This window comes from Paroedura picta, chromosome 12 (assembly GCF_049243985.1).
Source record: "Paroedura picta isolate Pp20150507F chromosome 12, Ppicta_v3.0, whole genome shotgun sequence".
Taxonomy (NCBI): domain Eukaryota; kingdom Metazoa; phylum Chordata; class Lepidosauria; order Squamata; family Gekkonidae; genus Paroedura; species Paroedura picta.
In genome coordinates, this window is record NC_135380.1 from 5,300,598 (window position 1) to 5,316,441 (window position 15,844).

Consider the following 15,844-nt stretch of genomic DNA (forward strand, 5'->3'; position numbering starts at 1 on the left):
TTTCCAGCTTAACACGGGGGGGGGGGGGCAGGGAGGGAGCACACGCCAGCTGCAAAGACCTCTCCCCCCGCCCCCCGGTTGCTATTTTGAGGCCGACACAATTTTTTCCATGCCCGGAGTCATAAATCCGGGCTTTTTCTATGTAGCCTCACAGTACATGCATGAGGGATTTATACATCTGTGAAGCACATGAGGGGCATTTTCTCATATAAAAGAAATATCATCCCAGGATATCTCCCGGGCCACGCTCAAGGTTCAGAGCTGCAGAAGAGAGATTTCCAGAGCAGCATTCTAGACAAATAAATCTGCCGAAATGAACATTTCAAGGTTTATAAAATATTAAAAGACCCGGCATTTGCATTTTGAGGGGCATCTTTCATCAACGGCCTCCGTCTTTATAAGGACTTGTCCATTGCTGTGGCTTCCAGGATTGGACGGGCCACGTGTCCGTGGCTGCCCTGGAGAAAATGAAACTCAAGGGTTAATCCCTGAGACTAAAAGCTCGATCACATTTGCCTGAACCTTCATTTCGGGGATAAATGATGTTACAGCATTCAGATACCTTCTGTGCGGCTAGCTCGGTTGCATTTCCTAGCGAGGTATCCTTCTCTTTTCGGTATTAAATGCCCACTGGAACATGACTCACAAAGCTATAAATTGAATGAATGAATGTAAAATATTGTGAATTTATTAAACTATTAGGTCCCTCCTTCCTCAATCCAACAACACTGTGTTTAATACTTGCAGAAGGGAAAGTAACGTTCTACTGAGAATCTGAAGTTCTATCCCCTGAAGAAGCTTGACGCAAAACGTTTTGGGGTTTCACAAATATTCAAGATTCTTTCCCTACAAGCACCATTCCCCCCCCCGCCCCTTTCTCCAGTTCAATCCCTGGATGCTTTTGAGGGAAGACTTCATTGTATAGGAGCCAACTTGGGGTAGTGGTTAAAAATGGTGGCCTCTGATCTGGCCAGCTTGCTTTGATTCCCCATCCCTCCTCCACCCGCAGCCAGTTGGGTGACCTTGGGTTAGTCACAGCCCTCTTAGAGCTGTTCTTTCAGAACAGTTCTATCAGAACTCTCTCAGCCCCACCTGTTTGTTGCAGGGAGAGGAAGGGAAAGCATCTGTAAGCCATTTGAGACTCCTTCCGGTAGTGAAAATGTGGGGTATAAAGATCGATTCTTCTTTTGCTAAATATTTATGGAAGTGCTATACACACGCATACAAATGCAGAGGGCAGAGCACTGGAATGTCTGGCCAGAACTCAGAGCTGAGATTTATCCCCCACATCTTGAACTTGTTGCCCTCTCCACCCCTCCCCTCCTCCGCTGTGACCAGCCCCTCCAAGCCCAACCACCATGACAGAAATAAATTAGGCAGAGGTACAGGTCACACCTTTGAGGGCAGTAAACTTTTCAGCCGCAGAATCAATAGAGGAGATGGGAGCTTCGGACAGCTGAATGCTGCTGACCGGATGGCTCGATGGGAGCACGGACAAAAGACCCTTTGGCACAATGGAACAGACCCTGTCTAGGCCAAGAGCATTCATGCAGGGTAAGGCCAGCCCTGGACTGTACCGCTTCAGATGGGGGAGGGTGGCACACGATTGAAAACTCTTTGAGGCCAAGAACATCAGGGTTCCAACCTAGTCACAACGTTCTGGTTTACCTATGTGCAAGGAAAAATTTGGAACGGAGGAACAGTTAATCTGCTGCCCATCTAAAGTGGTACAGCCCTAACCTCGGTGACTAGCTGGCCACCAGTATGCCTCCATTTTGTTTCTCCGAGGGTTAGGCCTAGTTCAAGCGCCTACAATGTTGAACAAAGTTTGAGTCTGGTGGCATATGGAAGACCAACAAAGTTTTATTCATGGGGTAATCTTACCATGAGCCAGCAGGGGCTCGTGGTAATTGTAGTCCGTGGACATCTGGAGAGCTACAGTTTGGCCACCCTTGCACTACACGATGCCACCCCTCGGAAAAACAGTCCTAGAGAATGCCAGGTTCCCTCATTCGAAGCTGGTGAGCCCCGAAGGGAACAGCACACAGATCAGCTTTGTCCGGTGCAGTTCCGTTCCCTCCCAGTATAACTTTGCTAACTGTATTTATCACATTTCCACAGATTCACGTTCAGAAACACAAGCCGAATCGCTGTGTGGTTGTAGATTTTATGCCCATGGCCCCATGGTGACACGAGCCCCATATACTTTCAGCTGTCACCATGCTAAGTCAGGCATCTTGCACAAAAAGAGTCCACTGAACTTGCAAATTGTCTTCCGTAGGCATCGAGGGAGACAATATCATCTGGGCCTTCCACCTGCGTCCTGGGTTGCCAACCACCAAGTAGGCTTTAGATATCTTCTGGAATTACTATTTATCTCCAGCCGACAGAGCTTAGCTCCCCCGGGGGGAAATGGCTGCTTTGCAGCATCATACCCCACTGAAGCTCCACCCCTCTCAAACTCCACCCTCCCCAGCTCGAACCTCAGATCTCCAGCATGCTCCTCCCCTTCCCACCCCCTCCAGGCCCATCATTGGCCATTTTAGGAGGAAGCAGCAAGACGACATGACCATATGGTCATGTCACTTGATAAATGTTTAACGAATTTAAAAAATAAGTATCACCCCAAGGGTCAGACATGACCCGGTGCTTGCACAGGGGATACCTTTACCTTTACCTTTTATCAAAGCATAAGACCAGGCACATACTCTGAGGAATCAAAGGCCTAGGAGTATATCAACATGGGAGGAAGGACCCAGAATCCAGTAGTCTGTTAAGCTGGTCATCCGTTGCACAAAATAAGTCTACCTGCTACATTTCTAGCTGCAGTACAGAAATAAACCGAAAGACTGCCTAAGTTCAAAATTCTGCTTCCGTCAACAAACAGCCTAACATATTGGCAGGGCAAAAGTGTCACAACCTTTCAAGGGATGCCAACGGCTGCTGGGGAACCTGAGGGTGGGGGCTTAGTGGGGCAGGGTCTGGAGAAGGAGGCCCACACATGAACACGAGGCTGCCTGGTTCTGAGTCCAACCCTTGGTCCATCAAGGTTGGTATTGTCCACTCAGACTGGCAGCTGCTCTCCTGGGTCTCAGGGAGAGATCTTTCCTGTCACTAAGCACCTGGTTCTTAGGCTGGAATTGTATAGGGCTGGATCTGGGACTAAACCTGGGACCTTCTGCTCGTCACTGAGCCACGGCCCTCGGCAAGGTTGAACACCACTAAATATACCCTACAAAGCAGCTGTTTTCTCCAGGGGAAATTATTTGTCATCTGGAGATCAGTTGTAATAACTGGGAGCTCTCCAGCCACCCCCCCCCCCCCGGAGGCTGGCAATGCTCAGCCATTCCCTGCCGTTCTTGAGCATATGGTACACCACAGATATACTGCCTCTGAAGATGGAGGTTCCCATGAGCTACTGGGACGGAGTGCGACACTTTCAGTGAAGCTGAACATCAGAATTGGCATAAAATAAGTTAAGGAGGTCGGTCTGGATGCCATCAGTCCATAAAACATGAACACAGACAGGCCAGGTTCATTCATTTCCGTGCAGCTTGTGTGGAAGTTTGGAACACGGTCCAGCAAGAAGCATTCTCATAGGGTTGCCAACCTACAGGTGGAACCTGGAGATCTCCTAGAATTACAGTGCAGTTTCAAATGACTGATCAGTGCCTCTGGAGAAAAAGCCTGCTTTGGAGGGCACCATGGCCAACTCAGACCCTTCCCCACCCCCACCCCCCAAATCTCCTGGAATTCCCCAATCCAGAGCTGTCAAGCCTAATTCCCTATCACTCCTTAGTTTCTCTTAGTGAGTGAGACATGAATTAAGCAGGCTCCGACAGGAGCAAACCACATCTTTGGCCTGCCTTTTCTCTTGTCTGGTTTTCAATCTTCCATACGGCTCTAGTTCACAAGAGTCCAAACTCTGCAGCCATTTCTTTTTCCAATGTAAGGACACACTTTTTAAGAAGGTAGCCTTCAGAAGCAACGAGAATGCCCTCGGTAGAAAACAACCCACCAGAATGGACCTTCCAAAAAAGGCAGGGGGAACCCCAGAGATCCTTTTGTAATGTTTCAAGAAATAAATATTTTGTGCAAAGGAACAACAGTAAACAGCAAAAAATATTTTGTGCCAAGGAACAACTCCCCGTCCTTGTCTGAGGAACCCTGCAAATACATTCCTACTGGGAAGGACCAGATAAACTTTGAAAATTGTTGATGCAATTAATTAATCATTCAGGAAAGAGGATTGATTCTCCCTCTGGAAACACACTGTGTCCATCCCTTTTCTTTCAGTGGGCGCCTTCTCAAAACCTTCTCTTCAAACTAGGAAAAGTCCCCCTGCCCCTGAAAGTCTGTCTCCTTTGCAGAGATTTAAAGGGGAGAAAAGAATCTCACAATTCCAACCACCCCCCACCCCCACCCCCTTAGTACACCATAGCCTGGATGGGAAGCAGCTTTCCATGCTCAAGGGTGTCTGAGAGGAGAGCTGCTGCATCTCGCTCCACTGCCCACTTCGACAGGGAAGGAGTTAACACGCCTGCCCTAAAATCCTTGCAAAAACTTTGCTTTCCCAGTCCAGAGTTACTGACCTGCATTATCTTCGTTCCGCCAGCAGCTGTTGCAGGAGATTGATCGTCGCATTCGAGCAGAACACCACACTCATGCACACACACAAACAAACAAACAAAAAGCTCATCGGGAAATCTCTGGATCTAAATAGTTTTCCAAACTTCTTCTGGACAACGGCAGAAAAGCAAGAGGCAGGGTCCGCTGTGGAGGTTCTTTCTGCTTTCCAAAAGTAAATCCACCCTTCTGGAGAGAGTTGAAACCTTGGGAGGGAGGGAGGGGGGGGCTTGAAAGGCAGAGGAGAGGGGCTCTCGCAGTGGCCAGCCACCGTTCTGAACCCGGTCGTATACGGCAGAGTTAATGAACACTGCTTCCTTCCCAGTGGTTACTCTAAGGGGAAGTCTACACCTCCCCACTACTCCAGGAGCCAGGAATGCAGCTGTAGCCAAAGTCCAGAAAATCTGCTCCACCGCTCACCAGACAAGGCCCCCACGAGTCAATCACCTCCTGCTGGGACCCACAAGTCAGTTTGTCAAAAAGGACATTGGGATGGGACACATGTTTTATTAGCTCATCATTGCCCTCTTCCCAACACACACACACACTCTTGATAAATTGGCTTCACAACCGGAAAATAACTTTGTGCCAAACTGCTCCGAGGAATGATTCAGGGCTCTGTGCCATACAGCCGGGAGTAGAGCTCTCCTCTAGAGTGTGCGTTCCTCTCCCAAAATGAGAAGAAAAAATTCAGGTTGTTCGCGCACAATCTGATCTTCAGCTTTAAAGCAAGAAAAATACAATTATGCGGAAAAGTGGAGGATTAGAAGGTGTCCATCCTCCTTTTATTTGGGGTCATTTTTAAAGGGGGGGGAGATCACTTATGCAAGTTCAACGTAATCTTTCCACTCATATTAAAAGAAGGGTCGGTTTTTCTACTCTGCTTTTCACTACCTGAAGGAGTCTCAAAGTGACTTACAGTTGTCTCCCCACAATAGATACCCAGTGAGGGAGGTGGAGTTGAGGGAGCTTTGACAGAACTGCTCTGTGAGAACAGCTCTAAGAGAACTCTAACTGGCTGCATGTGGAGGAGCGGGGAATCAAGCCCGGCACTCCAGATTAGAGACCGCCGTTCTTAATCACGACACCAAGATAGGTCCATGAAGCCCAAGCCCGAGCAAGCCTTCTTGCTCCAAACTTACATTTGGTCAGCGTTTCTACAAACGACCAACGTTCCATCACTGCTACAAACTCATTATCATCATCTCATTCTTTAACGGGGAATTAATCCTAGCAATGTACACCATAAACTTTGTTGGTTATAGATCTGTATGTGGAAGATAGCCCAAATTATGCAGCAGAGGCCAACCAATCGTATTTGAAAGCAATGGCCCCTAAACTTCTTCCTGGGAGCAACAAAGAAGCCATATCTTCAGATGCTCCAGGGCAAAATATTGCTCTGTACTAGAAGAACAAAAGAAGAAGAGTTGGGTTTTTATACCTCCCTTTTCACTACCCAAAGCAGCTTCAAAGCAACCGCCTTCCCTTCCTCTCCCTGCAACAAACACCCTGTGGGGTAGGTGGGGATGAGAGAGCCCTGACAGTACTGCTCCATGAGAACAGCAGTATCAGGACTGTGATGAGCCCAAGGTAACCCAACCGGCTGCATGTGAAGGGCCAGGGAATCAAACCCAGCTCGCCTGATTAGAAGCTGCTGCTCTTAACCACTACACCAAGCAGCCTGGCAATCAGCAGGAGCCTGGGGGGGCTATTTGTTGTCCCAGAAGCGATATAAGTCCTCTCTAGAAATCACCAGAAATTCTGCTTTTACCATACCGTTTCTGGAGATTCCTAGAGAGGCATGATGTCACATCCAAGGCTTCATAGGAAGTGCTGCCACACCTAAAGCCATTTTTTAAAACTTTCTTCCAATGAAATTGGCGTCGGGTGGGGATCCCCCTACCTCACTGGGGAACAGGTAACCCTACAGCTTATGGTTGTAACCACATATTGGCCAAAGCTTATCAACAAATCCACTGCCTGAAACTGGAACAAACTGAAACCTTTTTTTATTTTTTAAGGTTAAAGATCTCACCGCTAAGTGATCATTCGGGCATCTGGAAAGAACAGGTCAGACTATACTTCTCAAGCTTGCCAAACATCTGGATTGAATTGGGATGTGCTTTTTAAGCAACTAGCAGGGCCATCCTGAGCAGCGCTACCATGCCCAACTCTACAGCCAGCGGGCTCTACCCATCCTGCCCATCGGGCCAAGCATAACAGCAGCTGCATCTTACGTCCCATCGGGAAACATGTCCAGGTGTCATTGCCTGTGCAGGGCTATAACAATAGGTGGCCAAGCAACTGGTGAGCCACAACACCTGGCAGGTGAGCCGCCTTTGGCACTGCAGATCCTGGGGATATTGCCCTCGGCTTCAAGAAGCTGGCTGGCTTTTCGCTGCCCTATTGATGTGGGCACAGAGACAACGAACAATTTAACAAGCTTGGGAACAGAACCATCTCTTCAGCCTTTCAGGCAATAAACCCTGGTCTGTCTTGTCCTTCACCCACTGCGGCAATTTTAATCCACTTGAGTCAGTTTAGCAAGTGTCCTCCAGAAGGGAGATCTGAAAACCCAGGAAATTAATAAGAGTAGAGCTTGAACCTTTTTCCAGGGGTGAAATGCTCCCTGCGCATTAACGCGCTGTTATTCAGAGATGAAAAGTGTCCAAGATATGCACATTACAAAGGCAGGAAAGGCAGCCAGCTAAGGGTGGCACAGAGGGTGCCACTTAGGCAGATCTGTATATATTTATATTAGAGTGGATTTCCAAAAGGCAGAAGCTGTCAACAAGCCCGTGCCCCCTCTAAAGAAGGGGTTCCTAACCGGTTCGGGATCCCCTCGTGCATCCTCTCTCCTGTGGGGAATCGACCTCAGTGGCTCAGAGCAGGATATTTATTGTTAGCTTTTTAGCAGCTTTACGTGTACTTATGTTTTAACCCTTTTATTCTATAACAGGGGTAGTCAAACTGCGGCCCTCCAGATGTCCATGGACTACAATTCCCAGGAGCCCCCTGCCAGCAAACGCTGGCAGGGGGCTCCTGGGAATTGTAGTCCATGGACATCTGGAGGGCCGCAGTTTGACTACCCCTGTTCTATAACTAGGGGCAAAGCCCCATGGGAATTGTAGTCCGCGAACATCTGCAGAGTCACAGTTAGGCCATCCCAGCTTATACCACAGGCTCAATGTGGAATAATTCCTCCCACAGCCCAGAGGCACTGCCTCAAAACTTCCAGGCGTTTCCTTGGCCAGAGTTATCAATCATTTAACAGGGATGGGGCTGTGAATCAAGGCCCTTAGGGCTATTGGGAGGGGGGGGGGGAAGAAGGCGAGATCCTCTTTAATTCCCACTAACTTGTAATGCAATTCCATCCCCCCCCCCAAAAAAGAAATCTGTCTCAAAAAAGGTAGTTGGATGATATATAAATTTAAATTGCATCCGTTTTTTTTTTTTAAATCAGCCAAGGACACCACTGCAAAGCTCCTGAAGAATCAGGCGGTTCAGAAGTATTTTCCTTTGTTCCAGATTGTGGGGAGGGGGAAATAATGTTTCTTTTTCCTGTTCCCCAACAGGCAGAGGGGTCCCAGATTCCTTTCAGGGTCAGCAGATGAAGGTGTCATTCACCGCTACCTTGCAGCCGGCTTCGAAACAGACCGGCAGGCACAAGATCCGTCTCAGCTCCCTCCGTGCATCCCCCCCCCTCCCCGATTGCTTAGACTTCCCACCACTGGGGCCCCCAAGTCTTCACTATTATCAGTTGAGTCACGTCGAAAGCCAGGCAAAAGGTCATTTCAGGTCACGCCAGAGATGAAAGGAAGGGCTAAAGTATGCAAGGGAGCCCGGGGGGGGGGGGGAGGAAGGAAAGGAGGAAGGTGAAGAGAGAGATGAAGGGACGACACCAACCGGGGCAGGATTAAGCGGGATATTGTTCTCAGAGAAGGATGAGGGCCATCCCCATCCCACGCGGCCCCCAGGGTCTGTGCGACTGAACTTGAATCCCAGTTAACTTTAGCAAAAGCAGCTCACTCTGCCCAAGGTCAACATCCGCATTTATTGCCTAGACCAGGGGTAGTCAAACTGTGGCCCTCCAGATGTCCATGGACTACAATTCCCAGGAGCCCCTGCCAGCGAATGCTGGCAGGGGCTCCTGGGAATTGTAGTCCATGGACATCTGGAGGGCCGCAGTTCGGCTACCCCTGACCTAGACTGTTTTTTTTAAAAAATAAGCATTCTGATAAAATGTGGGGGGGGGGAGACACTTTCGTCATACGTGCATGTGTGTGTGTGTGTGTATGTGTGTGTGTGTGTGTGCATTGTTTCCCAAATAATCCTCAGATCCCTTTGTCTGGAAAGAGAGGCCGAGCAAGACAAAAAGACACAGCCCATTCGTTTTATCACGTTATCTATCTATAGATCGAATTTTTTTTTTTTTTTGCATTCAGGGGCAGGGGATTTTTTTTTTAAAGCATACAGTGACACCAAAGGCAGCCCCCCCTCCCTTCGTCCGTCCCTCCGTCCTCCACCAGGCCAGCGAAATTTCCAGCCAAGCTCATCAGTCATTCTTGAATCTATTCCAGCCTCCCCCTCCCTTCTCCGGCTCCCCATCTCGGCTCTCGCGGCTTTCCTCCAACAAATCATTTTGGGCGTACCGGCAGCGATGGGTGCTTCCTGGTTTCCCCCCTTCTTCTCTGCCGTGTGACTGTCCAAAGGAGTGGAAGGGAAATTTGGGAGGGATTCGCTGCTTGGTTTGCCAGGAGCGTTACAATCGCAAGCGGGTGGGAACGAAGCACTCAGGACAGGAGGCCCTGCCAGCTCTGGGGTACGAAATTCCCAGAGATGAGTCTGGAGAGGGCAGGGACCGGGGATAGGATAGGACTTCAAGTGGGGGTATCAGAGTCTGCCTTCCAAAGAGGCCATTTTCTACAGGGAAACTGACCTGTTTTACCTGGAGACCAGGTGGAACTCCAGCCACCCCCAGGAAACTGGCACCCCTAAATCACCTGGAGAGCCAGCAAGGTGTAGTGGTTAAGAGTGGCGGAGAACAGGGTTTGATTCCCCGCTCCTCCACATGCAGCCAGCTGGTGACCTTGGGCCCACTTCAGTTCTCTCAGAGCTCTCTCAGCCCTACCTCCCTGACAGGATGTCTGTTGTGGGGAGATGCAGGGAAGATGTCTGTAAGCTGCTTTGAGATGCCTTCTGGTGAAGGGAAGCATGGTATGAAAGCCGACTCTTCTTCTGGTTCCTTCTTCTTCTTCTTCCTCTTTTGTTTAGCACGACCCCTTTTTCCTTGGCTTCTCCACCACAATTGTAGATCAGATTGAATAAGAAACAGAACACAACAGAAGAACAGAGCCTCTCGCTGGACTCTCTTCAACCTGCTAGACTGTGAAAGAGTGGCCGTGGGGTGTCCGATGCCAGGGGGTTAAGGGACAGGCCTGCTAACTGAGCAGGAAAGCTTCAGGGGGCCTGCTGGCCACTTCCTCCTCTCCACAATGTTTTCTTGACCTGAAATAGGCCAGGACAATAAAGATCAGTTCTCCAGGCAGAAATGGCTACTTTGGAGGGTGGACAGGGCTGTTGTGAAAAAGAAACTTTTGAGGCCTCCAACACAGATTATTGTGCAGATGAAACCCTTGAGGCCTACTGCACAGGGTTGTTGTGCAGATGAAAGAAGAAGCAAAAGAACCTCCGCAACAGCATCCAGTTTCATCTGCACAACAACCTTGCGCGGTAGGCCAAGAGGCACACACATGGCTTGGCCGCCTCTTCCCTCCAACAGCAAGGCCGGCCACAGCAGTATTTGAGGTGAGAAGGGGCTTTTCTGTGGCCTCCCTGTCAGCCAGCGTTTAGGCGGAAGGGGAAAGCTTTTCCCCCTCAAAAGGAAAGCACTTCCTTGCCCACGGACTCTCCTGCGTTGCTCTCCGAACCTCATCCTTGCCTGTCAGGGGCTGCTAGAGGGTCCCTTCTCAGCAGGCCTGAAGGGATCGGGGGGGGGGGGGGGTGTTGCGAATTCTGAGCAAAAGCACCAATTGGCCCTGAGGGGAGGCGCTTCTACCAATAGGAGGCTTCGGAACCTTCAGCACTTCGGACAAGATTTTACGTAAAGGTAAAGGTATCCCCTGTGCAAGCACCGGGTCATGTCTGACCCTTGGGGTGACGCCCTCCAGCGTTTTCCTGGCAGACTCAATACGGGGTGGTTTGCCAGTGCCTTCCCCAGTCATTACTGTTTACCCCCCCAGTAGTCATTACTGTTTACCCCTCCTCATTTTACCGACCTCGGAAGGATGGAAGGCTGAGTCAACCTTGAGCCGACTGCTGGGATCGAACTCCCAGCCTCATGGACAGACAGCTTCAGACAGCATGTTGGCTGCCTTACCACCCTGTGCTGAAAGAGCAGCCAATAACCATCTGACAAAACAGATAAATGTACGACCAACACATTAATACTCCTAACTTCCTCTTGGACCCCTGTTGCATGCTTCTGTGCAAGTTGATTTCTTAGAGATTTGGGGTGTGAACTTCTCTACAGGACCTGGCTGGTTCTTTTTTCTTTGTTAGCAGCACAGAGAAAGGGAGGGAGGGAGGGAGGGAGAAGGTGATTTATCCCGAACAGAAAGCAGCTCCTTAAAACTACCTGCCAACTGCTCTTTGATGAGATCGACAGTCAGCCAACCCCTCTGGACAAAGCTCCTCTAAGCCAATCCGGGATGGCGGCTCCTCTTTTCACCCACCTCTCCCCTTGCCCAATGAGAGCCTTGGGGAGGGAAGGACTGGCCCTTGTTGGCTGCAGGGAGGGGAGGGGGGACGGCCGACAAAAGAGCCAGGGAGAAAAGCTGATGGGGCAGACTGCAGCATGCTGTTAAGCACAGGAAGGAGAGGGTGGGTGTGTTTAAGAGCATAAAATCATGAGGTCATGCAAGCTGGCTGCTCACATGAATCTCTGCCGGGCAGAAAGCAAGGCAAGCCAAAAAGGGAAGAAAAGCCATGGGGACCACAGAGCGTTAACGCTCCATGAAAACACTTTGAGGCAGGGGTTGCCAAACTGTGGCTCTCCAAAGGCCGACTGCAATTCCCACGAGCCCCTGGGGCCTGCAGCGGGAGGCGGAGCTAGCCCGAAATTATCGCCCCAGCTTAACTTCAGTTATACAGGGGTGGAACCCGCTGCCGGAGCAACATTAAAAAAGAATCTGTACAGCCAATCAGATTGCCATTCCTTGATCAGAAGCCCTACCTGGTCCCGCCCACTTCAGGATCCCAGTCCAAAGAATTTTCTTTTTCTCCTGTTCTTATTTGACTTCACCCTTTGCCCAAAGTGCCATGCGGTATATATGGGATTAACTCCCTTTGGTCCTCAAAAGAACACGAGAGAAGCCATATTGGATCAGGCCAGCAGCCCATCCTCTCCAACACTCTGTTGTCATCCAGTGGCCAAAACCCAGGGCCTGAATTCACCCTCACCTTTCCTCACCAGAATGGCCTGGCTGCTCATGGTGATCTGTTGCAAACAAGAAACTTCCCTGGATTTGTTTTTTTTTTTTTAACTATAACTTGCCTGCAATAAAGTGTCCAAAATGAAGCGCCCATTTTTTTTTCTCTGAAAGCACAGCCGATATTAGGCCGCCCACATAATTCCAAAGCAGCCTCTGGAAATGCAATGGAATGAGTGGTCCCCCTGCCCCAAGGGCTGGAAAGAGGCCCGGGGATCTCTGCAGCTCATTCAAAACAGGCCTTCAGCTTATTTCGATTCGTATGGCAAAAGAAATCTCAGGGAGGACCACCAGCTGAGCATGGAGAATTCTGGAAGGCTGCCTCGGGCACCAGGAGATTGCTGGAGACTGGAGGCCTCCAACTTCCCTCCGTGATATCCATTCTGATGCCTTCCGAATCTTCACAAGATATTCTTATGCATCCTCCCTCCCTCCCTCCATGTTGCGAGGATTAAGGTTTTGGAGAGCAGAGGCTGACCTTTCCTTGCTGCCGACAGGGCCAACCAGTGGGACAACTCCAGGCAGGACTGGCCTGACACTGTTTGGCCTGGCCACAAATTTTTTGATGCAAACCACACAGCTTCCCTGCAGAAGAGAGTCACTGTTCTGACAGCGCGGTTGCATTGTCTCAATGTGGAATACAGCCGGATCCATCTCCACCTGCAGGCCATCCAGTGTGGGATCACTCACCTGGATGGCCAGAGCAAGACAGTGGCAGAGCTCTGAGTCATGGTGGAGCAGATCCTGCAGGAATCCACTCCTGAACCAAACATACTTGAAGACCATGAGTGGTGCTTCATAGCCATCGGAGACTTCCAGACCGGCTGGCCAAAAACTCTGAACCTGCCAGGGAACTGCTGGGCATTTGAAGGTCCACAGGGGCAATTGGTTATATACCTTTTGAGAAAGATCCACCTAACAGCTTTCACTATGAAATACATAGAAATACCATCCAGTCCAACACTCATTGTTACCCAGTGGCCAGAACCCAGGGGCCATCAGGAGGTCTACCAGCAAGGGCAGAAGAGTGACCATAAGCCTTCAGAGATCAGACCTAGGCTTAAGTCCAGTTCTTTATCTATTAGCTCTCTTACATTAAGAAGAACACACACAGTAGGAGACACGCAGTGTTCTGCAGGCAACGGGATTAGAACCCAGGTCTTCCTTGAGAGGCCAATGCTCTTAACCAGGGGTAGTCAAACTACAATTACCATGAGCCCTTGCCAGCCCCTGGACATCTGGAGGGCCGCAGTTTGACTACCCCTGCTCTTAACATTCAACACATGCTAACGCCAACCGTAGGCGACCAATGCTGGTGCTCTCCATTCCCCTTCCAAGGAAGGCGGGCAGCACCCAGTAAGCTATAGGCTCCATTAACCAGCCGGCTTTTTAAAGCAACGCAGGCCTCCATTGATTTATTGCCCCAATTAATCGGTTAAAGCTTACGGCCCTAGTAAAAACACCGCAGAGCATAATTAGCCGGTCTTTTTCCACAGCACTGCACCAGGGGCTGGGTGGAATCTGATCAGGCCCAGCCTTTGCGCTCCAGAGAGGGAAAAGAGTATTCCACAGGCTTGGATATCCTCCTGGTGGCTCCCCTACCACATGACACTCTGGTGCCTTTCTAGAAAATATATTATTTCCAGCCACCCGCTGGCCCACTTTTACATTTCCACAATGCCCTGATTTCCCCGCTCGCTATATATAGCTGCCTTGATCACTCAACTTAGCAAGAAGTGGGACAGAAATTGGGTTCAGTGCAGCTGTCTTTGTGATAACGGGCGCAGGAATTTGCACGCCGTCCTTGAGCTGGGGAGGCCTCCGGGGAGGGGGAGGGCTTTCGCTTAAAGACTATATGCCTGAGAATGTGTTTGGGTCCAGGTGTGATGGAAGCAATAACCGTTTCCCCAAAAGCATGACCAATTGCTCCTTTTCTTCCTAAAACTGCCACATGAGCATCATCTATTAAAGGAACATTTCGCAGAAGTTCCAAGGAAGATCTTGGATGCTTGAGGCTGATCCTGCACTGAGCAGGCAGATGGACTAGATTGCACTTTCTCCACCAGGGTTTTGCAAAAGCCTAGGGTTTCTTGATGGCCCTGGAAGGGCTTCCCGAATGGATGGGGGTTAATTAATTTTAATACATTTTTAAAAAATTATTTAACACTTATCAGGCAATATGACCATATAGGGTTGTTGACCCACCCTCCCGTCCCCAAATGTCCAATGATAGGCCTGGAGAAGGGATGGAGGAGAGGCGCCCAGGGTGGGCGTGTCCAAAGCTCTGCTTCCCAACCATATTCTGCAGGATTGTACCATTTCTGGGGGTTCTCGAAACCTGAAGAGGCCAGTTTGGTGTAATGGTTAGGAGTGCGGACTTCTAATCTGGCAAGCCAGATTTGATTCTGCGCTCCACCACATGCAGCCAGCTGGGTGATCTTGGGCTCACCACAGCACTGATAAAACTGTTCTGACCGAGCAGGAATATTAGGGCTTTCTCAACCTCACCCACCTCACATGGTGTCTGCTGTGGGGAGAGGAAAGGGAAGGCCGCTTTGAGCCTCCTTCGGGTAGGGAAAAACAGCATATAAGAACCAACACTTCTTCTTCTTCAGGGGGTTCTCAACTGGAAAAAAAGTTGAGAAAGACTTGACTAGATGGTCTGTATCTATGATGAGTGATAGGGTTGTGAGTGTCCTGTAAAGTGCAGGGGGTTGGACTAGATGACCATGAAGTCCCTTCCAACTCTATGATTCTATGATGCTAGAGGGATTCTAAGCTCAGTTCAGTTCAGTTCATATGGGAGAAACTAGTCCTAGGTTTCCCATCTCCAGGTGGGGCCTGGAGATCTCCTGAGATTCCAACCGATCTCCAGACTACAGAGATCAGTTCCCCTGGAGAAAACAGCTGCTTTGGAGGGCAGACTAGATGACCTTAAACCCCACTGAGGTCTCTTCCCTCCCCTGGTTCTGTCGTCAAATTTCCAGGATTCTCCCAAGTCAAAGGTGGCAACCCCACGCTTTACAATTCAAATTGGGCCCCCTGACAAAAAAAAACAGTACAGGTGCTGCAGCTCTGGTGTGATGTGTGTTCACATGCATAAATCTTAATCTTCCACAGAGCAAGTTTCCCCCCTCTAATTTATTGCTTGCTCGGTCAAATCAATTCAACCAGCAGAATTAATTTTTAAAACCCATCAAGACCTGCAAAGGTAAATGCAATCTGTGCAGGTTAACTCAGAGGGCCCCCCACCCCACCCCACCCCACCCGCATAAACGCCTGTTTCACTTTCGCTCAGATTTTGTCGAGGACACGTCGATCTGGGAAGCTTCCTGTTGCAGGCCAGCAGACCAACAGATCAGCACCTTTCATGAGGCACTGTGCCCATATGTTTCCTATTTGGGAATCTCTCCGTATCACAGGAAACCCACTTCTAACCCCCAGAACAATGGCGGAAACGGTTTTAGCAAGGGAAGAACGCGGGGAGGGGAGAGATAAACGATGCAGAAAGTATTTCGATAGAATGACTCGTTCCCCCAAAGGGCTCTGATTCAGGGGTGCGGAGCTCTCTCTTGGTGCAAGCTACTTAGTTCAAACAGGGGCACCCCACATTTCTGGCTTGCGCCTCAGGTACAGTTGCCAACTACAGATTGAGTATCTCCTGGAGATTTTGGGGTGGAGCCTATGGAGAGAGGAAGAAAATCTGCAAGAATATTAAGGCAACAGAA

General features: G+C 49.7%; 1 protein-coding gene across 1 annotated transcript in view; it reads right to left on the reverse strand.

Annotated features, from left to right (window-relative positions):
• LOC143821874 (uncharacterized) overlaps positions 1–4,903 on the reverse strand; it is a 62,145-nt gene extending 57,242 nt beyond the window's left edge. The window contains exon 1 of the mRNA XM_077306349.1: positions 4,593–4,903. Within this exon, the coding sequence (XP_077162464.1) occupies positions 4,593–4,644 (52 nt within the window). The 5' untranslated portion in view covers positions 4,645–4,903. The remainder of the gene's footprint in view (positions 1–4,592) is intronic.
• Positions 4,904–15,844: the final 10,941 nt, after the last annotated feature.